This window comes from Camelina sativa, chromosome 20 (assembly GCF_030686135.1).
Source record: "Camelina sativa cultivar CO46 ecotype springtype chromosome 20, ASM3068613v1".
NCBI classification, from domain to species: domain Eukaryota; kingdom Viridiplantae; phylum Streptophyta; class Magnoliopsida; order Brassicales; family Brassicaceae; genus Camelina; species Camelina sativa.
The window spans coordinates 16,378,537-16,406,000 of NC_141899.1; the positions used below are offsets into that span (position 1 = coordinate 16,378,537).

General features: G+C 35.9%; 3 protein-coding genes across 5 annotated transcripts; all 3 read right to left on the reverse strand.

The window, feature by feature from the left end:
• Positions 1-92: 92 nt before the first annotated feature.
• LOC147918987 (auxin response factor 7-like) lies at positions 93-5,854 on the reverse strand. 2 transcript variants are annotated; one of them, XM_087503495.1, is made up of 13 exons: positions 4,974-5,854; positions 4,610-4,722; positions 4,411-4,506; positions 4,271-4,327; positions 4,036-4,191; positions 3,861-3,945; positions 3,682-3,772; positions 3,435-3,599; positions 3,141-3,336; positions 2,902-3,040; positions 787-2,822; positions 516-706; positions 93-429 (listed from the first exon to the last, which is right to left on the reverse strand). In XM_087503495.1, the coding sequence occupies exons 1-13, from the start codon at positions 5,017-5,019 to the stop codon at positions 249-251; spliced, it is 3,552 nt and encodes a 1,183-aa protein (XP_087359621.1). In that variant the 5' UTR covers positions 5,020-5,854; the 3' UTR covers positions 93-248. The 2 variants fall into 2 exon arrangements, with proteins under 2 accessions (XP_087359621.1, XP_087359622.1); XM_087503496.1 differs by lacking the exons at positions 3,861-3,945; positions 4,036-4,191; positions 4,271-4,327; ... (1 more) ...; positions 4,610-4,722; positions 4,974-5,854 and having other exon boundaries at positions 3,435-3,597.
• A 4,338-nt stretch (positions 5,855-10,192) lies between these two features.
• Positions 10,193-11,287, reverse strand: LOC147918988 (pectinesterase inhibitor 3-like). 2 transcript variants are annotated; one of them, XM_087503498.1, is made up of 2 exons: positions 11,038-11,130; positions 10,247-11,005 (listed from the first exon to the last, which is right to left on the reverse strand). In XM_087503498.1, exons 1-2 carry the CDS (start codon positions 11,113-11,115, stop codon positions 10,376-10,378), a joined length of 708 nt encoding a protein of 235 aa, XP_087359624.1. In that variant the 5' UTR covers positions 11,116-11,130; the 3' UTR covers positions 10,247-10,375. The 2 variants fall into 2 exon arrangements, with proteins under 2 accessions (XP_087359623.1, XP_087359624.1); XM_087503497.1 differs by having other exon boundaries at positions 10,193-11,287.
• A 1,243-nt stretch (positions 11,288-12,530) lies between these two features.
• On the reverse strand, positions 12,531-13,577 carry LOC147918989 (uncharacterized). The gene has a single exon (XM_087504405.1). It carries the CDS (start codon positions 13,234-13,236, stop codon positions 12,619-12,621), a length of 618 nt encoding a protein of 205 aa, XP_087360531.1. The 5' UTR covers positions 13,237-13,577; the 3' UTR covers positions 12,531-12,618.
• Positions 13,578-27,464: the final 13,887 nt, after the last annotated feature.

Consider the following 27,464-nt stretch of genomic DNA (forward strand, 5'->3'; position numbering starts at 1 on the left):
TCTCTTGTTTTCCCTTCTTCAACCGTTGACTCCCTTAGCATTTTAATTACAAACGGTTTAAAATGACCAGTTGACTTGGTAGAAACTGTGACTAGCATCAAATGGAATCTTTTTGTAAACTTAGTGGAAAATATTTTACAGGTAAATGCTCTACAGTGCCCAGTGGAAACTTGAGACGTGCTATCAAAGAGAAGTTATATTACAAAACGAAGAAAAAAGAATCTTTGCCTGTGAGAGATCTTCTGCCTTCACCGGTTAAACGAGGTGGCTGAGTTATCATCATAATGACCTCTCCAAGCATTGCCACTATCACCGCCACTACAAGCTTGATTAGTAACCGGTACACCCGCAAAGTTCCCATCCAAGCTCATCTGTTGAACCTCAGCTGAAGAAAGGATCTTTATGCTCTGAACACAGTTTACGAATTCCCTGCAGAAATCAAGTTTTTAAAGGTGGTTATAGAAGAAAAAAAGGAACTTCCAACGGTCTGATGTGTGAAATTGCTCTCTACTTACTCCCATGGATCATCGCCGACGAGGAGGATGTCGTTTTCATGATCGACATAAACAAGTTTCCAGTCTGATGTTTGTGGATCTTCAAGCTGTCCTTCGATACCAAACATGCGCGCTAGATCATGCCTCAGCTCATCATAACCTCTGTAACGGTTGACGTCTATTGATCTCCCCACTGAACCTCGCTTTTGCACCTGTAGGATAATCTACCACATCTGTCAAACCGAACAAATATTCCATATTTCAACATGCAGGGATCAGAGTTAGGTCGAACCTTTGTATAAGTTCGCATTCTCTGAGTCTGAGCTGGCCACAATCCACCACCAAGAACTCCAGCATCGTTGACAGCTAGATCGTTTGAAATGGCGGGCACATTGGGGACACCAAAAGATTGAGTTCTTACAGCTGAAGTAGACATTTCTGTACCAATGTCATTTGTCACTCCTCCATAGTTTGAAAGCATGTTCTGGAGATCTTTCTGGGAGTCGTATCCCCTCGAGAGTAACGTGTCAGGAACAAAGCCATTATCAACATTAGCTCCACCGAGCAAGCTGTTCCTGGAATCACCGTCAAGGCCAAAAGTTGGAGCCAAGAAGTTCTGTTGTCTGTTGTTGTCGCCTCCATCTAAACCGTAAGAAGTTCCAGAGGCAGATGCTTCAAGATGATGATCTGTTAAACTAGCTTTGGACTTTTGCTGACCCACGAGTTCTTGTTTTAGCCTCATATCGGATTTGCTGTAAAGATCCTGAACAAGATTACCAGAGATATCAATCGCTGGATCAGGCATTAAGATCGCTGGCCCGCTTTGGCTTCTGTTGAGAAAGCCTGAAGACGAAATCTGACAGTTGTTGGTAGAAGGCGAGGTTGAAGAGGAAGGTGCATCTCCTCCATCTGTGATGCCTGAATAAGCTTTGACCCCTCCTCCAACAGGTGGATTTTGTTTTTCCTGAGGCCGGTTCACCAGCATTTGAGGTGGTTGCAATGTCGATAAGCCATTGTTCGTGCAGGACGATGGAAACTGATGACCTTGAGAGAGAGCAGGCAGCTGTTGCAACTGCTGGCTTTGCATTTGATGGTGTGGTAACTGAGACTGCGGCGAAAGAAATTGCTGCTGCTGTTGCTGTTGCTGTTGCTGTTGTAATCTCTGCAACAGCTGAAACTGCAAATGTGGCTGTTCCAAGAGACTCTGCTGGAATATCTGTTGGGCCTGTGCCTGGTGAGCTTTCTGTTGTGAAAGTATTTGCTGATTCTGCCCCTTGAGACCAGAAGGCAGACCAGAAGGCTGCTGCTGTTCTACTTGTCGTGGAAACTGCGTCTCTTGCGGCGGTACAGACATCATATTGGATGATGACTTGCTGGTTTCAATTACATTACTCTGGCTAGTGCTCGCACCTGAATGATGGTGTGCTTGTTGAAGCTGCTTAGACTGCTGTTGCTGTTGAAAGCTTTGGTTAAGGGAGTTGGACGGAGGCGTGATGACACTGCTTGCCATTGATCCAGAAACTAGCTGTGGTTGCAAATGTTGTTGCGCCTGATGCTGCTGCGCTGCTTGTTGGCCATTGTAATGCTGATTCTGAGGATGCTGAAGTTGCTGCGACTTATGTTGTTGTACCTGTTGTGGCTGTTGCTGTGGATGCGAGTGAGATTGCAATGACTGCGTTCTCTGAATCTGTTGCTGCAACGGTTGTTGATGCTGTTGCTGCACCAATTGTTGTTGTTGTTGTTGTTGCTGCTGCAGCAGTTGTTGTTGTTGTTGTTGAGACTGCGATTGATTGTTATTGCTGTGTTGTTGTTGTTGAGACTGCGATTGATTGTTATTACTGTGTTGTTGAGACTGCAATTGTTGTTGCTGCTGCAGTAACTGTTGTTGTTGTTGCAGTTGTTGAGACTGCGATTGTTGTTGCTGATGGTTCAATGAGGAGTGCAACAATTGTTGCAGCTGCTGTTGTTGGGACAAGGTAGTTGGTGGCTGAGGCAACTGGGACATTGGGGCTTGAGAGTTCGGTTTGTTATATTGGAGATTTGATGAGGACATCCCTCCTTGCGGCGTCTGAAAGCTCAGTAACTTGGAGGGATCATCAGTGCCACCAAGATTGTTGTGCAGTGCCGCGCTTGGCGATAGCATTGACGGGAAGAAACCTGGCTGTCCAGCAGCAGCAGATGGTAACTGGCCGTTCTGTTGCTGCATATTCATCCACTGAACTAAACTCAGACCAGGAAATATCGTACTTGAAGCGTCTTTCATCTCTGAGCTATTATCAAGCCATGGCATTGCTCTCTTCAGTGCAGACTCCATGTCAGTCTCATCATCTGCAAGAGCACCAGGGTTTCAGTCGTTGAGGAGATTCAAAGATGTTGCGTCGCAATGAAAATGGTACAAAGATTTTACCTGGCATTCCAGGTTGCCCTCCAAACCTAGGTCGAAAAAATGGAGGAGGACATATGTAGAAAGGAGTTAAAACAGGTTCAATGTCCCAAACTGAAACTCGACTGGGCCGATCACCAGCAGCTGACTCATCCCATCCAATCTTTTAGCAGGCACAAAAACAAGGGGTAACTAAAATGAATGGTGCAAATGTATCAAGAAAGACAAATCTGGCATTCATCATGAGTTGTACTTCAAACTACCTGAAGATTCCGCCACTGAGAGTTTTTCCATCTCACTGGATCAAGATCACTGATACCGGTAACTGTACCCATATACCGACGAACTCCACATTCTTCCGTCTCAAATATCATCCTAAACCGCATACCGAGGGAAACCTGAGCGTACATTGCTTTGGTATACTTGGCTAAAGGAACCACAAACTCAGCGGGAGCAGCCCTGCAAAAATCTCGGTTATGATTCTTCTCTCAGCAATTGCCTTGAAACAAAGCATATAGTAAGGTTAATGGAGACAAAAGGAGACACAGATCCGCCACCTTGGGTTGTAGAAAATGGTGAAAGGACTGTTATTAGCATTAGCATGAGCTGCTGCAGCAAGAACTCCGATATGCATGCTATCGCTTGATATTACAGATGAAGAAAGTGCAGGCTGTTGTCTATTTGCACGTCTTATACCCAACAGAAGTTGCGCCTTTCCATCTCTTAATTGAAAGTGAAAAAGGAGTTAGCATCTTTGACAAATAAATACCGAAAGAGCATTGGCACATTGAGATTGATATATACCTTATAAAAAGAACAGAGTCTCCAGCAAAGAGCCTTTTGGTACTGACAAACACACTCCAGCCTGTAGTTAGCAAGTGCCTTTTTGGTTGACCTGATAAATATCAACATATAGGAATACCTAAGAACAGGTTTTACTTAAAACGATTGAATAAGGTAATCTACCAATAACAAGGAAAAACCTCGGTAAATATGTCTGAAAGTCCATGTGCTGTCGTGAATATCCTTAGCAACAAGCTCCTGACAAGGTGGTTGCATGGAGAAATCCTAACAGAATATTGCCAACAATGTAAGAAGCTAATGCAATAAAGAGATACTAAATTATCAGATATATATAATAAAGCATTGTATATACACCAGAGCAGGAAAGATTTTCTCAGCTGCTCGTCGAGGTACAGAAAATCCACCGTGAGTACTTGTGTCACTCGCAGTGAGGGTTTTGCAGAAAAATTCATTAGGTTGTCTGTTTAGCTTAAGACCCATGTCAGAAGCAAGCAATGCATCTCTGTCATACTGTTCAACAAAATGCTCAAAACAATTAGTCCCTACTCCTCATATACACTGAACAATCGAGTGAAAAGCAGCAACCTACTTTGTTTACTGGCTGAAGAGTCATCTGCGCATACACCTCATCCGTCTCAGGATCAGCCTGGTTTACGATTGACAATTAGCCAAGCAGATGTTAAGAGATGTAAATGTAGAGACCATTACTGATAATAAAAGATACCATACATTCAAAGTAACATTATGAAGCATGCAGATGAGCTTGGAAGGAAGATTCGGGTAACTCGGGATAAAGTCAGTCTGCTTCTGCATTGAAGCCGCGACCTAAAGAAATAAGGAAAAGGAAAGACAGCAGCATGAAACTTCCAATCTAGAGACTCATTCTTGATCCATGAACAATACCAACAAACTTTGTGGAACAACATACTTGCTCACTGTGACCTTGAGGGAAGTAAACAACAAGACTTCCTGCTGGAGGCAACGAAATCAGTGGCCCAGCACAAGCGTGCCATAATTCTGAGTTTATATTTCTCCTTTCCCCTGCACTCACACACCATCAAAGCTGTGATTACTTCGAATATCTGGTATCATCCTTCAGTTACTACTATCAGAGAAAGAACTGCTCTAAACCCCTCAAGCTCAAAAGGCAGTTACAAATCAATACAATAGTTACTTAGCTTAGTTCTAAAGCAGATTATATGCAAAAAATCAACTCACCTATACAAATCCAGCAATGAGTTTCTACTAAAAAAGGATTTAGACCTTTTAATCAAATACTAGAAAACACAAACCTTCAACGGGATTCGGAGAAACTCCATTTGATGAAGGAGCTTTCATGATTACTGATATTTTTAACTCCTAAAGTTTCTCTAGAGGAAATAAAACCCAATAATAGTAATCTCAAATCTGAGCTTTATACAAAGCTGAGCTCTTTACGTGAGAGCTTCATCTTCAGCTTACACCTTAAAAGCCCTAAGCTTTTCACTCCAACACAAAGTGAATGGAAAACAAAGTTCTTTTCTCTTCAAGCTCCACTCTTTACAATCCAAGTTACCGCAGGGGAAGAAAAAAAAAAAGAAGTCGTTAATCGGAAATGAGGACTCCAAGATCTCTGCTTTTAAACTCCGACAAAGACTCCAATTCTTCGGAAATTTTAAGTATCTCAAAGAGATCAAAAGCCACGACTTTTCACACGCGGAATCTCCGGAGAGACAAATTAAAAAAGATTCCTTTTTTTTTATCGTCTCAACGAACGAGGCTCTTCAACTCGAGTCAGATGATTCAGAAAGAGAAACCCAGAAACCAAAACCCACACAAGTTTAACTTGATTCAGCTGCTTTCCTTTCTTGGCGCATCAAAGAGAGAAGGGTTTCTATAAAAAGAAAATCTGGGAAAATGGATAAAAAGAATCGGAAAAGAGAAGTAACAGAATCAAAGGTAAGAAGAGATTAAGACAGAGAGCTCAAGCGTATAGAGAGAAAGAACATCAGAGTTGTCGGAAAGGGATGATCAGCGAGACCAGGACAACTACCAAAAGGTCTGCTAAAGGCACAGGAACAGCTTTTTCTTCTTCCTCCTTTTCTTTTCCTTCTCGTTTTTTTTTATTTGGGATATTTATTTATTATTTATATTTATGTTTAGTAATAATAATGCTCATGAAGCCGACATATTCACTAGCAAACTGGCCACGATAAATTTTCTTAATATTATTGTTCTCTTCAAAAAAAAAAAACTTTTTTAGTGTTTTTTTCTCTGAAAATTTAAAACTTTGATGAGTGTTTTTCATTAAGGTTTATATTTGTTGTAGAATTTAAGAGATGTAAATTTTTTCTTACTAATTTCTGAACCCAAAAAAAAGAAATAAATTACTAATTTGACTAGCAGCTATTTTTATCAAAGTGCATTAATATATTTTTGGTTGTTTCTGAAATTTCATTATATTAATTGAGATACATTTTAGGATTAATAATTCAATAGAAACCTATTCTCTGATTTCTGGTATTTTGTTAATTAAAGAAAATCGTTTAAAAAGTTTGTGAAGTTTTATTAGTTCCAAGTTTAATAAACTACAATCAAGTTCTAAACGAAAATGGAACCTAAAAATTTAGTAATGTTATGTATATGTTTCATCAATTGTAAATTAGGTTTAGGAATAGAAAAGCTTTTATGATACTTATATAGCAAATGTTTAGACATAGGATTCATTTATTTTAGAGATTTAAGTAAAAAAAAAAATTCTTCAATATATCTTTTATTTTTAATATTCAAGATATATCATGGTTTTTATGGTTTTTAAACATGATATAAGTGTGTTTTTTGAGTCTTTTGATTTGTTTTCTATGTTGTTTTTGAGCCTTTACAGGTTTTCTAGGACTTAAGCACGGATGGAGCGAAGTGAATCAATTTGGATCATTTTGGAGCATTAGTCCGGAGGAAACAAACTTGGAGCCGATAAAGAGTGATGTTGTCGATCGACACCACATTAGTGTCGGTTGACACCCTGTTTAGCCGACGAGAGAAGCCAAGTTTTGGAAGTTTTACAAAATTTCTCGAAGTTCTCCATAATTGCAAGACAAGTACCTGACATGTTTTAGGACATATAAATAGTATTTTTAGGTTTTACAAACCCTTAAGTTTTACTTTCTGCAACCTTGAGAGATTTTTGAGAGTTATTGGAGAGACGGATCTGAAATCTTTTGTAGAGAGAAGATTCTTAAACTCTTTATTTACTCTTTCAATTTCTATTGCATGTTATTCAGAATTATGTCTTGTTCTTCATTAAACATGTCTGAGTAGTTTGCTTGTTAGGTTAGGGTTTTTCACAAGGTTTTTTTGAATTATTAGATCTGTTTATTTATGATTCAGTATCTTTCTAGATCTTCATCATAGGTAGTTCTTCACATTAATTCTTGATTGATCACCTAGAGTTAATAACTTAGGAAAATAAATTGATATAAAAATATAATTGATTTTCCTGATAAAACATTTTGATGAGCAAAATTACTTCTTGCAAAGAGATTTGATTTAGTAATTTTGTGAACTATCTAAACCTGTTTTTAAAGCTGATTTTTAACCTAGAATTTTACAAAGATATATGGATTTTCTGGTTTTAAATTTAGATAATATTTGCAGTGAGAACTGATTTATTTTACAAAAGTGTTTAGAGTTCTAGATCTGATTTTAATTGCTTGAATCCTATTTAATTATTGATTTAATAATTTGTAATTTCCTGATAAATTTCCTAGACTTAGCTTTTTGATCCATTGAATTTTCACAAGCTTTTATTTAATATTTTGCATTGCTTTTTTATTTAAATTAATTTGTTTAGCTTAATTATAAAACTCTATAATTTATTGTGTAGACTTAAGTCCTTATAGAATTTGACCCCTAAATACTACAGTGATATCTTAATTTGATAAAATAACTCTAGGGTTTAATTTGAGCATATCAATTCAAAACTATCTTTCTTGGATAGTTGAATCAAGAGCTGACTAGTATTAACATCAGTGTTCTCGTTGCATAATTTGGTATTAGTCAATTTTACGGTTGTCATTCTAATAAGAAGCACATCATGTTTTGGATGTGGATGAAATATTGCTTCTTAACATAAAGGAAGAAGAAGGTAAAAGTAAAAGTATATGGAAATTTACAGTACACTGTTTTATTATATGAAACAACATGTATAATTGATATACATTGGTCGATGGTCTAAATTTAAAATTTCCCTATGTAATCTTTTAAATCTCTACCACATCAGGGGGGAAAAAAACCAGCATTTTACAAATTACATATTCGAAACTGAAAATTACACGTATACATTCAACCAGCATTAATTCCGAAGTGGAGTAAATAAGAGATACAGTCACCTCCAACTACGTTAAATATAATTTTTCTTAAGAATATAACTCGAATATAAACCATACATATTTTACAAATCACAAACTATTTGGTTTGAGGACTGATTATATACGTAGATACTTAAACTTCTAGATTGACCTCGGTTGTTAACCGTTGAAATGACCCCAAACCAAAAAAAACAAAAATTAGGGACCTCTTTGTTAGTTTAGGTTTCGATCCAAAACTTTATAATGGTTACAAAAATACTAGAAGTTATAAAAACTTATAATGAATGGATGTCAATTCAAATAAGTGGCAGCGAGTAGCGACATGATGTCCCTTAGCAATAAATGCGTGAAGAGTGAAGACAGACGTTTTGAAGATTGGATCATTGGATGAATGTAAGAAGTCCTTATGAAGTAATTTTGTGGCCTAAAGAGAACTCCCAATTATTCTTTTTTGTTTCGTTCGTAATTCTCTTATAATTACAAAAGTACTAGTAAACGATTGAAATTTATTATGAACTCCAAACTATGACTTCAATATGTTGGAACTATAACAGAGTCCAAGATTCTAGGTCGTGTTCAGTGCCGAGGAGAGCAAGAGAAATATGACGCGTTTCAGAACCGTTTCTATGTGTCCAAGATCTATATGATGTCGGCACTCGGAGGAAAGTGGACAAGCTTGTCCAAAAATCATATTTTAGCCGGTTTTAATGATTTGGACATTTAGTGTTAATATTATACGAATCTGTAACCACAACACACGCACACTGGAGTTAGATGGATTATCAGACATCTCTGAGGAAGTTTCATTCCCACCAGACTAAAGAAACTCGAATTTTTGGATTTAAGTTATACAATGTTTACTATTTTTGTATGCAATTATTCACCAAAGCGGTATATACCGCTAATACTTTAAGACAATAAGAAAGAAGTATAAATAGATACATAATCCATTTAATTATAATCTATTTTTTCTAATTATGTATTTTTCTTATATGATCTTAAATAAATAAACTCTCTCTTGATTTAAATTTAATTTGTAGAGAAAACAAAATCCATCACTACTTGTATTCTAAAGCGTACTGTACTGGGACTAGTTGACTACTAGAACGTTTAGGACGATTCCATTTTATTTTCTATGTAAGAGAGAGTTGTGGGTTAACCGTTTGACGGGTTCAGTCTTTTCTTTACTTTTTGTGGGTTTATATATGTTCCCTTTGTCGAATATTCGAACTTCTTGATAAGTTTATTTTCTTTTCACTATTAAAAAAAGAAATAAAGAAAAATAGAGAAGGCCCTCTCTCACAGCAAAACCCACCTGACGTGGTCACACTCCCACCCCATACATTGGCTCAAAGTGTTTGGTGGATGACATGAGCTGGTTTGCGCGACATCTCTTTCGCCGTGGACCTGGATTAGTCAAATCTATTTAAAGAAAAATACATTTTACAAACTTCCTTGAAATTTAAAGAAAAACATTGTTTTCAAACAATCCTAACATGCGTTATCTTATTCATTTCCCTACACCACATCATCAACAACAGTCATATACTCACCTTCATTTATTAAATTCCATATTATCTGATCTTTCAAATACTTTTAAGAAACTGTTTACAATATCAAATTTAACTTTCAATCTACTCATTAAATGTATATTGAATATTATACAATGGTATAAAGGGGTAAATTAGGAGATGAAACATTCTAGATATTTTTAGGTACAGTATTTGAGTTAATTATGAAAGGAGGAAACTAAGATCTTCGTCGTGATGAACAAGCATCAACTGGATGATTCAAGGGACCCAAAAGTTAGTTCAAAATGCTGAACATAATTGGAGAACGAGATACAGCACGTATGTAAATCAGCAAGTGAATTCATATAGAAAAAAATGCTGACCCTTGTTGAGTGCTGGCTCCTGCAGGCTTAAACGATAATTATTATGTTAGTTATGGGCCTTCTTGCTGGGCCTGGTTTCTCACGAGCTTGGTCAAACATACACACTCATACGTTATCAATTTCTTATATTTCGGATTTCAGTTTCATACCAAGACAAAATCACATGACGTACGATACGAGAGAGCTACACAACTTACAAAGTTACAAGTTTATCTTTCAATCGAATCTCAACGGATCCATCATCCATGATACCATATAGTGACATAGTATAGATTAAAAATCATTTATTCAATATACCAGAACTACTTAAAAGGACTTTGTCTAATTTCAAAAACTCATTTCTATATATAGTAGAGATTTTATATATATCTTGCAATTAAGACACTCAAATAAAAAACTAGAGAACACACACAATTAAAGACCGTTCATTAGAACGATTTAGCTCATTTTAACATCAAAGATGCACGACATGGGGTTTGCCACGTGTCTCATCTAGCTGGTTGATCATGTAAAGCGCGTTGCTCGTGACCCTCGCCACCTTGGTCATCCACTGCTTCACCTCCGTTTTGATTTCACCGTCGATACCTTGAAACCCATCAAGACACGTGTCGTCATCTGTAAGCGCAGCGCTAGCCCACGTCTGTGCATTGCTCATCTGCCACCGGAACTCCTTAGCCGAACCGCCTGAGACGCGGAGATGCTTCAAAACGCCGAGCGTACGGCTCAGCTCGTCCACCGAGTCTCCAATCATCTCCACACAGTCCACGAGTGCCCCTTTCTCCAGCTTCTTCTTCTTCCCAACCGAGTCTCTCACCGCCGCAAGCTTCTTAGCTGCGCTTTGTGCGTGGGAGAGGCTGATTCTGACGGCTGCTTGAGCTAAATCGCGGCTGTTGTTGATGGTAGGGCCGGAGTAAGATGAAAGTGTACGGACGCATAGTGATGGGTAGCTCGCGTGTTCGCAAGAGGAGTGTACGATGTCTTCACCACCATTATTATGTCGACCATGTCCCGTGGTGGCGGCTACAATGACGGTGAAGACAATGGCGGCGATGAAGTGTGTATGTGAAGGAGCCATAACTTCTCTCTCTCTCTCGGCTTAGACTTTGAGTGAGAGACCGAAACTAGGGTTATGTCTGTAAATGAAAAGGAGAGTAGTCGGTAAGAAGAATTTAAAGCCGTAGGTCCGTGGAACATTACTTAATTACCCTCAGATATTTCCTTTAGTTTTACGTGTGTACGTACAGAATATAGGGGTAAGAAGGTGAATGGACAGCATTCTCTTTCATTATGGGGGAAATGTGTAAAATTAAATGCACCGCATTTTACAGAACAGATAGAATAGTAGCCAATCCAGCGCAAAAACAAGAAAAAAGACTGTCCATTTCCATTGCGTATACATAAACTTGATAGCAAAATTTTGATTTTTTTTTTTTTTTGACGATAGCAAAATTTTGATTATAAAACTATATAAGTAACAAACAATACGAAAAAGAACAAAATTTGTGAAATTATTGGCGGACTGGTCACTAATGCCCAATTATTTCCAAAGAAGTTTCATCAGAAGTTTGGGTCCACATTTTGGTTATGAATTGACAAAAGAGCTTTCAGAGACAAAATCTTTATTTGCCATTATTTAAAATGGCTGCCACTTCTTTTGCTCCACTCTTTGTAGTTTGTATCATATAATTTGAGGGTAAATTCTATACTACATGCAATATTAAAACGAGTTAATCTTCATTCAAATTTTTTTTAAAAATTGAATTATGAAAACAAACAGCATAAATATTTAGAAGGAAAAAAAAACCTTTCAGTTGGTAAATTAGTCATTTGCTATATCAAGTACACCAAAATATATATGCCAAGTTTTTTTGCCTGTAGGAAACTTTAATGATGCTTTTCTGGAAGGACCCACTTAAAATAAAATGTCACATCTTCGTATGTTTATTATTTGGAGATCCAATTATACATAACGTGAAGTCTAATGAGTGATAGTTGTTAGTTAATGGTCTTAGGCTAGCTAGCAGCAGCCTCTTTGGTCTGCGGACGACAAGTCGACAATGTTATTGGATACCACTTTTTTCACCATATCGAATGTTTGAGAGGTTAAGCCGTTAAGGGCCGTGTGACGATGATCGAAATATCCTAATATGTAACTTCAGCAAATGATTCTGAAAATTTGTCTTCCACAAACATCTCCACAACGTCACTTGCATCAGAAAGTTAACATTTATACATGTAAAAAATTGGTAAAATATACTTCCATCTTTTAATACAAATCTTGAAGGTGGTAAGTACTAAATAGTAGCCCTGTTCGAACCTGGCCGAGTTTAAAAACCAAGACTGAACTGAACTACACTTGTGTAAAAGAATACGTGGATCAGAGTCACCACCATCAAGATTTGTATTAAAAGATGGAAGTATATTTAGAAGGATGGCCCTAGCAACACAAACAACTACACATGTGTGCATGAGTCAAGTTTTGATGGGCTTAAAAAGTACATGCTTGTTGTCAATTTTAGATTGGCCTAACCAGCAAGCAAACATACAGTAACTTGGAATCAACAATTGAATATTCTCCTCTAGCTCTCATGCGATCCTTCATTCCTTGGTTATGTAAAAAAATTTTATTTACAAATTGCAACTTAACCAACAAAAAATACATTTCAAACAAACAATTAAAGTTTCCAAAATAAGGAACTACTCTAAATTTAGACAACTCCGGCCGTTACTAGTTCTGTTGTCATCCCATAACCTTACGACATTTCCATTAATCACCGTTAAATCCACGTAACGATACCAACTGTCATCACCATTTCTCATCCTCACCACTCCTTCCCATTTCCCCCACCATTCTCCGCCACAATCACCCAAACCTCCTCCGTAGTCACCGGTAACGGCCGTTAACTCTCCGTCGATACACCTCCCACCGTCACTGTCAACGTCTACTTCGTAATACATCGTCAGCTTCTTCCCCTTCGTCACTCCGTCATCGCACGTTAACGGCTCGGTTTTCGTAATCGTTTCTTTCACTTGAGCAACCGTTTCTTTAACCGTAGCGGTTATTGATTGCGGCGTTTTCGTAACCGTTTCTTTCACTCGAGCCACCGTTTCTTTAACCGGACCGGTTCTTGATTCCTCTAACAAGACACATGCATGGCCGTCTCCGTCTCCGATGGTGGTGACTCTGATCCTCCAGAAGCTGACGGCGGCAGTAACTACAGCGATCCATGTCCAGACGTTGTTGACGGCGGCGAAAACACCGAAGCTAGCGTATTGAAACGCCAAGGCCTCTAACGGAGATTCCAAGGTCGCCATCTTAATTATCCTTTTTATATCTTTTTTGCCGTTTGGAATCCGAAAATAAGCAAAATATGAGAATGGTTCCAAGCGGTTATATAAAGGAGAGGGGATGAGAGAGATGAGAGATGGGCCGTTGGATGAAGAGCAAGTTGAGTTAGGAAAGGTAAGCCGTTGGATATGATGTTAATGTGCAAGTGGAAGTATGAATATTTTTGGTAGATGCTGAGAATCGAGAGCGGAAGATGCCTTTTGTGTGCAAGGAAGATGCGAATAGCCCAATGAGTTATTCCCCACCCCTCGAAAATTTAATAATATTAGAAAACAAAGAATTGTATAACAAACCTAAACAACACTTTCAATACGACTCTCTTTATTTTGTTGTTGTTGTGTGCTTATGATTGTGTGCATGACCGATGCAACATTACTAGGTGGAGGATGTTCCGTGTTCGTCCATCACTAAAATTACTATTTTTAAAATATATATCTTCAATATTGGTATTTCAGAGAGTGAAATATTTGGTTCACAATAGCTTAGAGTACCTCCATCAGGACGATGGGTATGCTCTTATTGGGTAAACGTTGGCATTTTTTTTTATTTTTTTTAATAATTAGAAATACAATGAGTCAATGTCAAATTACACTCTCTTCCATTTAGACACTAACTATCATCTTTATTTAACGGGAAAATTCCCAAAAAAAACACCAACTATTTAATATTTACCAGAAAAAAACATGAACTTTTTTCGTTGTTAGAAAAATACGCAGACTATTTTTTAGTTGATAAAAAATACACTAACTATTTATTTTTTCCAGTTTTTCCTCTTCTCCGTTTCGACCGTTAACGGTATTGTAACGGTGTTACTATTATTGAAAAAAATTCCAAAAAAAACACAAACTATTTATTTGTTGCCAGAAAAATACATTAACTTTTTTTTCTTTGCCTGAAAAATACATAGTTTTCCATTTCTTATTTTCCATTAACAATGTTAGAGATCATTAACTTATAACTTTCTCTGCTCTCTTGAACTTCATTCAAATTTTCACTACTGTATAGAATAACTAAAATAAGAATAAAAATACATAATTAGATTAATCGATTTATAAATTCCTGATTAGTGTTGTTTTTGGATTTATACTGACTTTACAAATTTTGAAAATTCATCAACATTTCTCTAAAATTTTATGAGATCTCCACCTTTGTAGACCTTTGTATACATTTCAAAAAATATGCATCTCTTTAGTTTAGTACCTTTTATGATGCTTATAGCCAGTGTAAATCATCAAATGGGCTGGTGTACGCAAACTTGATCGAGATCGTAGATTATAGCCATTTTGTGGGACATCAACTCTTGTAACCTAACCAGATTCACCATTTATTTATGCAAAAATAATACTAATTGAGAAATTTGGAAATCGATTAATCTAATTGTGTATTTTTGTTTTTGAATTTAGTTATCATAAATAGTAGTGAAAACTTGTATGAAGTTCAAGAGAGCAGAGAAAGTTATGAGTTATGATCTCTAACATTGTTAATGGAAAAATAAGAAATGAAAAATTATGTATTTTTCAGGCAAAGAAAAAAAGTTCATGTATTGTTCTGGCAACAAATAAATAGTTTGTGTTTTTTTCTGGAATTGTTTTCAAAATAGTAACGCCGTTACAATACCGTTAACGGTCGTAACGGAGACGAGGAGAAACTGGAAAAAAATAATAGTTCGTGTATTTTTTATCAACTAAAAAATAGTCTGCGTATTTTTTTGGCAACGAAAAAAGTTTATGTTTTTTTCTGGCAAATATTAAATAGTTGGTGTTTTTTTTGGGAATTTTCCCTTTATTTAACCACCACACTCTTTTAAATTTAATTTCTATATCATCATCATCATCATCATTGATATATCATGGTTTTTAGGTGTTTTTAGCCATGATATAAGTTTTGTTTATAGAGTCTTTTTGGTATTTTTAGAGTCTTTTGAGTCTTTTATAGGATTTAACATGGATGAGAGCATAATGGAGCTAAATAGGAGGATTTGGAGCACATTCAAGCATTGAGGCTGAGCTACGAAGTTGGGAGACATGTTCAGAAGAGTGCATCGATCGACACATCATATGCATCGATCGATGCTAGGCCAAAGACAAAATCGGAAGATTTTCCCACAAGTTTTGAAGATTTACAAAGCTGACCCAAAGTTTTTCATATTTGCATCATTAGTCCCTGGACGTTTTTAGGAATATAAATAGGATTTTTGGGTCATGTTTAGACCTAAGCTTTATTTTTCCCTGCAACTTTTGAGAGCAAAACCCTGAGAGATTTTTAGAGAGTTTTTGGAGAGAAGAATCAAGACTCCTTCAGAGAAGATTCAGAACTCCTTTTCTTCTTCCTTTAATCTCTTAATGCTATCTATTTTATTCATGACTTGTGTTCTTACAATTATGTCTGAGTAGATCTGCTTGTTAGGTTTAGGGTTTCTCATTAGGGATTTCATGGATTATTAGATCTGTTAATTTAGGATTCATTATCTTTCTTGTTCTTCACCATAGGTTGTTCTTAATGCTAGATTTTTGATTAGTCATCTGGATTTAGATCTTAGGATTATTAATTGATATGAGAATATAATTGATTTTCCTGATAAAACCTTTGGTGAGCAAAATTACTTTTTGCAAAGAGATTTGAATTAGTGATTTTGTGAACTTATCTAAACTTGATTTTATTGCTGGTTTTTAACTTGAATTTTGCAAAGAGATTTGGATTTTCTGGTTTTAAAACTTAGATAGTATTTGCAGTGAGAACTGATTTATTTTATAATTGTGTTTAGAGTTCAAGAACGGTGCTTAATTGTTGAATCCTGCTTGTTTAATTAATTGATCTGATTTTCCATGATTTCCTGAGAATTTCCCTAGGCCTAGCGTTTTTAATTCCTGAATTTACAACACCTTTTAATTATGTTTTTGCATTGTCTTTAATTTAATATTTTTGATTTAGCATAATTAAAAGAATAATAAGTCTATTGTGTGAATCTAGAGTTCTTGTGGATTCGATTCCTAAATACTACATTGACCTCTTAATTTGAGAGAGTAGCTCAGGGTTAAATTTGAGCATATCAAATTTTGGCGCCGTTGCCGGGAACTCTTTTGATTCACCATTAGATTAAAGTCTTTGATTTTGTCTACATTTTTCTTTTTCTGTTTTACTCACACGCTTTTGTTTCTTTTATCTTGTGTGTTTCAGGTACATACCTAAGCCTAGCACCAGGAAAAATCCTACTGGTCCAATTGTTAAGCTTACAAACCAAGAGTTAGGACAACTAGAGCGTGATCACACAAAAGCAGCCAAATCAGCAAAGATGGTCAACCCAATCATATTGAGACCAGATGCGGCTGGAGTTTTGAGGGATCAAGAGGGTCATGTGTGCAACGAACTAGGCCAAAAACTTGATGCTGAAGGACAGGTTATTCAAGAAGAAGTCGTTGTGGCCGATGGGAATGCAGATGGCGTCGATCGACGCAACGATGGCATCGATCGACGCAATCAGGAAGGCATCGATCGACACAATACTGGTGTCGATCGATGCAATGCCAGAGCCGATGCAGAGAATGTTCAGAGGCAACGGGACAACAATGGAGAACTTGTCAAGACTCTTGCGGACTTCAACAGGCCAGACTTATTCTATGAGAACCGTTCCGCAATTGTCGCTCCTCCATTCCCAAGGAATGATTTTGAGCTGAAGCCTGCATACTTTGCTCTTGTTGGACATAGACCATTCCAGAACTTGCCACATGAGGAGCCTCTAGACCACATAAAGCACTTTGAGGACATAGTTACAAGCATCAAGGCTAATGGAGTTACTGAGGACTATCTCTACTGCAAGTTTTTCCCATTCTCTCTTGCTGGGAAAGCTTCTCATTGGCTAAGGCAGCTGAAACCAGGATCTCTGACAACCTGGCATGACATCAATGTGGCATTCTTGAACTACTTCTATGATGATGCCATGTCTGATGAGCTGAGGATTAAGCTCTCCACCTTTAGACAAGGACCAACTGAATCTGGTAAGATTCAAAGCATATCAGAGAGATTGTCCGCATCATGGGTTTTCAGAGGTGCAGTTGATTAGTATCTTCTTCAGTGGTATTGATTGGAGGTATCAGATGGCTTTGGATGCAGCTAGTGATGGGAACTTCAAGACAAGGTACCCAGATGATGCTGAGAAATTGATAGAAAGGCTAGCATCAAGCAACAATACCAAGAATGCAGACTTAGAGCGAAAAAGAGCACATGAAGGCAATGGTTCAAATCAGTTTGCTACAGTGAATGCTAAGTTGGATACAGTGCATAACCTTCTTGTGGGAAAGAAGTCTGTCCATTTTGCTGAAGATGTTGAGATTTTTGAGCCAAAGCCAGAGACTAGAGAAGAAGATGTCAACTATGTGTATGGAGCTGGGTATTAAAATCAGAGATTTGGTCAGAAGAATTCTTTCTCAGGAAATCCAAACAGCAATTTCACAAGGAACTATGGATCTTCTTCTTACCAACCCCTCCCTCCACCCAATTCAGAGAGCAAGATGGAATCAATGATTGGACAGATTTTGGAAGGTCAACAGAAGTTAACAGTGGACTTCAATGGGAAGATTGATTCTGTATACACTGAGCTGACTGGGAAGTTTGATGCTCTAAATACTCATGTCAAGAAGTTGGAGAATCAAGTGATTCAGACTGCTGGGTCTGTTAAAAGACAAGAGGAACTTCTTTCTAGAAGAACTGAGAACCCTAAGCATGCTTGTAATGCGATTTTAGTGAAGGAAGGAGACGAAGATACGTCACTTGATCCAGCATCGACCGATGCAGCTGCTAACCATCAATCGACGCAACCCTCGGTGGTCGTGGAAGGGTTGACTTTGCGAGACATCATCGACCAATGTAACTCTAGCATCGACCGATGCAACGTCGAGACCGAGAAGGGAGTTACGAAAGCTCCGATTCCAGTTGCTGAGAGAGTGTACAAGCCTAAGGTTCCTTTTCCTAAGCCTAGGAGATCTAAACTAGAGATTGAAGAAGCTAAATGCAAGGCTATGATGGACAAGGTGATGATAGAGATGCCTTTGATTGATGCTGTTAAGTTTTCTCCTGTGATTAAGCGGTATGTCAAGAGAATGGTCACAAATGGTTTGAGTCCTGAGGAAGGAGCACTTCTTACAAAGGATGTCAGCTCAATACTGTTGAAACAGCCTCCACAGAGGAAGAAGGATAAGAAGCAGGAGGTGGTTGTCTCTAAGGAAGTAAGTGCAGTGATTCGGAGTAGGATTGCAGAGAAGTTACCAGATCCTAGAAGTTTTGTGTTAGATTGCTCTATCTCCACAGGAAGGTTTTCTCACTCACTTTGTGATCTTGGCTCTAGTATTAACTTGATGCCACATTCTGTTGCTGTGAGACTTGGGATGACAGATTTCAAGCCAACTCAGATCTCTCTTATTTTAGCTGATCGGTCCAGAAGGATACCTGAAGGTGTCTTAGAGGATATTCCAATCAAGATCGGAGATTGCATGATTCCCACTGACTTTGTGGTGCTGGAATATGACAAAGAACCAAGTGATCCTCTCATTTTAGGACGCTCTTTCTTGGCTACAGCTGGTGCTATCATAGATGTGAAGAAGGGACACATATCTCTGAATGTGGATGATTTGGTCATGAACTTTGAGATGGACAAGCTGAGAAGGGTTCCCACTATTGATGGTCAGACATTTTATGTGGAGGTGGTTTCTGATGATAATCCAATCATAGAGCTTCATGAAGACATTACTGTTGGGTATGTCAAAGAGTTTGAGACTGTTGAGAAAGTGAGCAAGCAAGTTGTTAAGCGTGAAGATTGGAGAGGAGATCATCTAATCAGTACTAGAGATCATGATGAGGTTCTGATCCATGACAAGTCGCTGGTAGATGATGTTTTTATAATGGAAACACGGATTGCTGAGGAAAGCTGCAGAATCGTTGAAGAAACACGAGTTGCAGGCCAAGCATCGATCGATGCAGCTGTTGCATCGATCGACACACCTTCCAGAATCAGTTCGGACTTGTCCACAACCACATATTCTCGAGTTGGTTCCTTAGCTGCAAGTCCTAGACCAGTTGTAAAACTGAAATCTCATCATTCCACAGCCAAGAAACCAGAGGTAAGGCCAAGGTATGCATCTCCTTCTCCCAAACCTTCTCCATTCATCAATAAGAATTTGAAAGGTACAAAAACTGTTGTGCAGTTAACCAAGCCACGAGATTATCGTAGTGCGCTTGTTTCTTCTGTTGATGATTTTGCAGGACTTAAAAGAAAGCCACCCATACCTAAGTCCCGCCCTGGTCCTGTTCCTCACATCCTTGGCAGACCTCATGCACCTAAATCTTATACACCACCTTGGGTGAAGAGGACATCCTCTCAGAAGCATTCATTGCCATGTTCCGATCCACCGGATGCCTGAGATCCGACATAGTCAAGCTAATGACTGAAAACAAGCGCTTAGTGGGAGGCAACCCACTGGTAGGTTTTTCTTTTTCCTTGTTCTTTTGAATTATTTTTATTTTTATTTTATTCGCCAATCTCTTACTTGATAGCACTGGGACAGTGTTGTTTAAGTCTGGGGGAGGCAGTTACTAACTACGTTTTTATTTTTGAAAAGAAAAAAAAAATGGTTTTATTGAGTCAAAATTTTGTTGGGAACTATGATTTTTCTTTTTAGTATACTACCTTGGTTGATTAATGCTGCAGATTGAATCCACAAATCCGACTAATGAAAAATCCAATGGCTGACCAATGAACCAGAGACATCCGAATTTCCAACAGAATCCATAAAAACTTGAGGTAATTTATGTACTTTTATTTTCAACTCATCAAGGAGATTTATGTTCATAGAGCTTGACTCCTTGTTCATACCTGACAAGTAAGGCTACAAAAGAAAATGGTACTCCTCTCCTTTATTTCAAGTTAAAAAAAATTCTGAGAGCTTTGTTAAAAAAAAAAAGAAAAAAAGATGAGATGATTTAGATTAGTTTAGAGAGGTAGGTACATTACCTATGACCTCATTATTCTACTCTTGAGTCAAATTATCACACAAAGCTTGGAAGCAAGGGCTAGGTAAATTACTGATGACTCCATTATTCGCCTACAACTTTGACAAAAAAAAAAGACAAAGCAAAGCTCAAAGGAAGATTAAATAGAATAAGTCTGGGGGATAGAATGAGTATCACATGTGTAAAAGATATGTCTTGCTTGTTATGGTATTGTACGGGAATGAGTCTAGAAGGTTCTTGACATTGATTAAATTGATGAGACCCACCGATGAAGGCTTAATGGAGGAAGTAGTGGAATTTGGTTTGAATTTGGGATGCTATGAATGTCAACGGAGAAGTACATGGTGGTTCCATTTGGATTTATAAGCTAAGCATGTGGATTAAGGTTTGGATGATCATGGCATTACTTTAAAAAGAAAATGAGTTCCTGCGTTTTCAAACCTCTTTCACAGGGCTAAGTTTATGTTTTGCTTGAGGGCAAGCAAAGGTAGTCTGGGGGAGTTGATATATCATAGTTTTAGGTGTTTTTAGCCATGATATAAGTCTTGTTTATAGAGTCTTTTTGGTATTTTTAGAGTCTTTTGAGTCTTTTATAGGATTTAACATGGATGTGAGCATAATGGAGCTAAATAGGAGGATTTGGAGCACATTCAAGCATTGAGGCTGAGCTACGAAGTTGGGAGACATGTTCAGAAGAGTGCATCGATCGACACAGCATATGCATCGATCGATGCTAGGCCAAAGACGAAATCGGAAAATTTTCCCACAAGTTTTGAAGATTTACAAAGCTGCCCCAAAGTTTTTCATATTTGCATCATTAGTCTCTGGACATTTTTAGGAATATAAATAGGATTTTTGGGTCATGTTTAGACCTAAGCTTTATTTTTCCCTGCAACTTTTGAGAGCAAAACCCTGAGAGATTTTTAGAGAGTTTTTGGAGAGAAGAATCAAGACTCCTTCAGAGAAGATTCAAAACTCCTTTTCTTCTTCTTTTAATCTCTTAATGCTATCTATTTTATTCATGATTTGTGTTCTTACAATTATGTCTGAGTAGATCTGCTTGTTAGGTTTAGGGTTTCTCATTAGGGATTTCATGGATTATTAGATCTGTTAATTTAGGATTCATTATCTTTTATGTTCTTCACCATAGGTTGTTCTTAATGCTAGATTTTTGATTAGTCATCTGGATTTAGATCTTAGGATTATTAATTGATATGAGAATATAATTGATTTTCCTGATAAAACCTTTGGTGAGCAAAATCACTTTTTGCAAAGATATTTGAATTAGTGATTTTGTGAACTTATCTAAACTTGATTTTATTGCTGGTTTTTAACTTGAATTTTGCAAAGAGATTTGGATTTTCTGGTTTTAAAACTTAGATAGTATTTGCAGTGAGAACTGATTTATTTTATAATTGTGTTTAGAGTTCAAGAACGGTGCTTAATTATTGAATCCTGCTTGTTTAATTAATTGATCTGATTTTCCATGATTTCCTGAGAATTTCCCTAGGCCTAGCGTTTTTAATTCCTGAATTTACAACACCTTTTAATTATGTTTTTGCATTGTCTTTAATTTAATATTTTTGATTTAGCATAACTAAAAGAATAATAAGTCTATTGTGTGAATCTAGAGTTCTTGTGAATTCGATCCCTAAATACTACATTGACCTCTTAATTTGAGAGAGTAGCTCAGGGTTAAATTTGAGCATATCAATCATCTATATATTTCTTCCGCACACATGTTAGGATTTAAGTCTTTAACCAATAAATACAAATTATTCGACCAGGTCTAAAATGTTATAACAGATAATTATATGTAGTCCCATGGAGTTGTATAAAATATTACTAGAGAAAATTTGAAATAAAAGATAAATAAATCAATTATTGTCCATCTAGGCATTCTATAAACAAGATTGGTCACATATGCATTCATATTATTAGAATCCCATTATAAACTTAGTTTTTTAAAATCTTACAAAACGTTAAAAAAATATTTTCTAAATTCAATTTTTTTTATTTTTTAATATATTTTGGAACAAAAATATAAGGCAATACAATATTCTTCTTCAGGCAATACAATATTTTTAAAATACTTGTAGCCGTGGTTCATCTATTATTCTTCTTCAGAAAAATTGAGCTTTCATAAACAAACTTTTTTTCTTTATACTTCTTCATCTTACTCTCTCTTATTCTCTCACATCGATTTGTCTTACCATATTTGTGGCACTCAGAATTTTCCAAACAGAACCTCGATCAGAATTCTATTAATTCTCTGTTATTAGAAGGTAGAGCAGGCATTTCTTAATAGTTTTGTGGTTTATAAATATTCAGAGCTTCATATATATTCTAGGTAAAAATTATGATTCAAACAGATTAAAATGGATTTTGGTAGCTTTGATTTCTTTGCATGAGTTGGACTTATTATATTTAGTACTCATGTTGCTTTGATTCGTTCTATTAGTTGTACGTAGTTACGCTTCAGTTGCTTAGCTTTTGATTTATTTCATGAAAAGAGTTTGTTTTGCTATTGGTGATACGTAAATAATTTGTTCACATTGTGGCTGATCCACTTTCATGATTTTTTTATATTTTACGTGTGTATTGCTTTTGTGCAGATATGGAAAATGAATGTCCAAAGCGTCTATTTAAAGATGGAAAAGAGCCACTAGTGGAAAAGATAAATAACAGCTGCAAAATGTCTCTTATGAGCAAACTAAAGGAAGCATTGCCATCAGAGTATGATGAAGTGAAGAGAGATCCAGTGTTCGCTCATGTCTTTGCAATACACGAAAATAAATTAAGTTATTCAGCTCGCTTTGTACACTGCATCATGTGTAGGCAATTGGTAACAAAGAAAAATCATGAGTTATGGTTTGTGTTTGGACGAAAACCACTTAGATTTTCACTCCAAGAATTTTATGCAGTAAGTGGACTCAAATACATTGATGATGGGAGGTGTGATTATGAGAATTGGAAAGATGATAAAGGATTTTTGAGTAAATTGTTGAAGAGAGATGGACATATTTGCATAAAGAAGTTGTTGGATGACATAGATAATGTAAAGAAGTGGACTCGGGAGGATAGAATCCGTTTCGTCTATATTTGTGTGATAGGTGGGTTGGTCATGGCTAAGGGTGATACGAAAAAAAATCGATCATTTATAAATCAAGATGGTAATGGATCTTCGTAATGTTTGTAATTATCCTTGGGGGCTTAAAGCTTATGATTATCTACTAAATTGTATTGTGAAAAAGATGTGATTTGAAAAAAAACCGAAAGCTATGTTTTGGATGGATTCTCATATGCACTTCAAACATTGGATCATTGTTGGGAGAAAAAATTAATAGTGAATTGATCGAAGCTCCTAAATGCTCTAATTGGAAAGGCGCAGCAAAGGTTTCATATGAGGATATCATTTTTGTGGAGAGCACATTTACGTCAAATGTGAGTCTCTAAGTAGCATTATTCTTTTTTTCTTTTCTCTTTTTAACAAAAAAAAATACTACTTAGAGACTACATTCAGTGTTAATTTCTTTTGGATTCTATAATATTAAAGTGTTATTTTATTTTTATTGCTAGATCTCCACATATGTCACAACATGCAGTGTTACTTTATTTTTCTTGCCAGTTTCCACATATGATTTTTTTTTTTGTCAAACATTCCACATATGATTATCTACACTGATTTTTGAATTGTTTTCTGTTTTGTAGGCTGTTGTTTATCCATTCATTTCTTATTCAGGAAATGAGGATGCAAAATTTGTATGGTCGGATGAAATCAAAAATGGTGAAGTGGATTATATGATTGATACTAGCAATCGATCCGCGCTACGCGCGGTAGTTAGATTAAGGGGTATTCTGGGTTTTGTTGTGTATTTTATTTCTTTGGTTACGTAAGCCATATTTACGTTTCTTGTTGTATTTGATTTTGGTTGCTTATGTTGTTTTGTTGGATATTTTATATACAAATAGGTTTTGCAGTAAGTATAATTTAGTATGCTGTTTTTTCTAAAAAAATTGAGAACATCTTGTGTGTTTTTTTGGTTTTTCAGATTTTTCAAGTAAAGGCTAGAAATCTCTAAAACTCAGGAGAATCGCTTTCTCTCTTCTTTTTCTCTTCTTTTTCACGCATTAGCACATCCTGCATTATGACGAAAATTGTTAAAAATTAGTATATAATGGTAGATGAAATTAATTTAAATATATATATATATATATATATATATATATATATATATATATATCTATCAAATAGTTGCAAACTAAAATGAAAGAGACAAATACATAAGTTTTAAATAGAACTGCAGTTACTGAATCTATGCATGCCATTTTATATAACTGTTTCAAATGGTTTTTTCCCTTTTTATTATAACGTCTACTGATTTCGTCAGTTTAAAGTGAATGCATTGACTAAACTTATGCATGCCATTTTTAAAGTGAATGCATTAATCTTCTGCAATATCACTATTATATTTATTAGTAATAAAATATCGTAACGCTTAGTATCTGGTTTTTGCCTATAAAAGAAAGCAATACATGTCATTTGTGAAGATATCTTCTTCAGTTTTTTTCCCTGAAAAGAGTTATAACATTTTCCAAGAGAAATGGGTGAATATGATAGAGTCAAAGATCTACATTCATGGAGATCTGGCTGGAAGATTCAAGTGAAGGTGTTAAGGAAGTGGAGGAAAGTTACTCAGGACGATGCCACAATTCAACTAATTCTGTGTGATGCATTTGTAAGTATATAGGTATTTACTTGTTAATATAATTTAGATTAGTTTAACAATTAGCAACATATATGTTTCAGTAATTTTTTTTTTGTTTATTTGATATAGGGTGACAAGATTGAAACAACGATTACTGAAGTTATGTTTGAAACATTTGATCATCAAATAGAAGAAAATGATTGGAAAATATTTTCAACTTTTTTCTGTCTGTTTCAATGACTGGAGGCTTAAGCACACTGATTGTGATTACAGGATCATGTTCATCAATGAAACCACCGTTGAGAACTCAGCAGTGATTTCCAACAATCACTTTTTTTATCTCGAAAGGGTTGATAGATTTTTCGAAGGATATCATGCTGTGAGAAATCTCCCATTAGGTATGTTTTTAATATATAATCGTATTTGTACATTCTTATATATTTTTTTCTTTTTGTAATCAATAATTTGATACAAATAGTTTGTTTTTTAACAAACATAATGGGTGAAGTCGTGAATGTGGAACCTCTCTTTTATCTACATGATCCAAATGCCGAGATGCCACATTAGATGATTAGGATCTTACGGTTTTCTCTAAGAGATTTGATTTTGTTAACTTTCTCATTGATTTTGCGCATATGAATTTTTTGATGTACTTAAATTAATTTCATACTAAGGCATGTTTTGGTGTAAACTATAGTGGACTTGACATACCATGTTTGGCATATAATGACTTGGTCGATTACTTTTACAACAATTGGTGGAGCACATGATGTTATCATGTTGTTGCAGTCCTCCAATTTTGGCATGTCAAATACCTCCACTTTTGTATTTGACATTAATCATAAAGTTTTATTATATTACCTCCACTTTGGTATTTGACATGCCAAAATTGGAGGACTGCAACAACATGATAACATCCTGTGCTGCACCAATTGTTGTAAAAGTAATCGGCCAAGTCATTATATGCCAAACATGGTATGTCAAGTCCACTATAGTTTACACCAAAACATGCCTTAGTATGAAATTAATTTAAGCACATCAACAAATTCATTTGCGCAAAATCAATGAGAAAGTTAACAAACCTCAAATCTCTTATAGAAAACCGTAAGATTCTAATCATCTCATGTGGCATCTTGGCATTTGGATCATGTAGATTAAAGAGAGGTTCCACATTCACGACTCCACCCATTATGTCTGTTAAAAAACAAAATATTTATATAAAATTATTGATTACAGAAAGAAAAAAAAATATAAGAATGTACAAATATGATTATATATTAAAAACATACCTAATGTGAGATTTCTCACAGCATGATATCCTTCGAAAACTCTATCAAACCTTTCGATATCAAAAAAGTGATTGTTGGAAATCACTGCTGAGTTCTCAACGGTGGTTTCATTGATGAACATGATCTTGTAATCACAATCAGTGTGCTTAAGCCTCTGTGTCATTAAAACAGACAGAAAAATTGAAAATATTTTCCAATCATTTTCTTCTATTTGATGATCAAATATTTCGAACATATCTTCAGTAATTGTTGTTTCAATCTTGTCACCCTATATCAAATGAACCAAAAAAAAATTACTGAAACATATGTTGCTAATTGTTAAACTAATCTAAATGATATTACCAGGTAAATATCTATATACTTACAAATGCATCACACAGAATTAGTTGAATTGTGGCATCATCCTGAGTAACTTTCCTCCACTTCCTTAATACCTTCACTTAAATCTTCCAGCCTGATCTCCATGAATGTAGATCTTTACTCTATCATATTTACCCATTTCTCTTGAAAAATGTTATAAATCTTTTCAGGGAAAAAATCTGAAGAAGATATCTTCACAAATGACATGTATTGCTTTTTTTTATAGGTAAAAACCAGATACTAAGCGTTACGACGTTTTATTACTAATAAATATAATAGAGATATTGCAGAAGATTAATGTATTCACTTTAAAAATGGCATGCATAATTTTAGTCAATGCATTCATTTTAAACTGGCAGAATCAGTAGACCTTATAATAAAAAAGGAAAAGACCATTTGCAACAGTTATATAAAATGGCATGCATAGATTCAGTAACTGCAGTTCTATTTAAAATTTATGTATTTGTCTCTTTCAGTTTAGTTTGCAACTATTTGATAGATATATATAGATTTAAATTAATTTCATCTACCATTATATACTAATTTTTAACAATTTCCGTCATAATGCAGGATGTGCTAATGCGTGAAAAAAGAGAAAAAGAAGAGAAAAAGCGATTCTCCTGAGTTTTAGAGATTTCTAGCCTTTACTTGAAAAATCTGATAAACCAAAAAAATACACAAGATGATCTCAATTTTTTTAGAAAAAACAGCATACTAAATTATACTTACTGCAAAACCTATTTGTATATAAAATATCCAACAAAACAACATATGCAACCAAAATCAAATATAACAAGAAACGTAAATATGGCTTTACGTAACCAAAGAAATAAA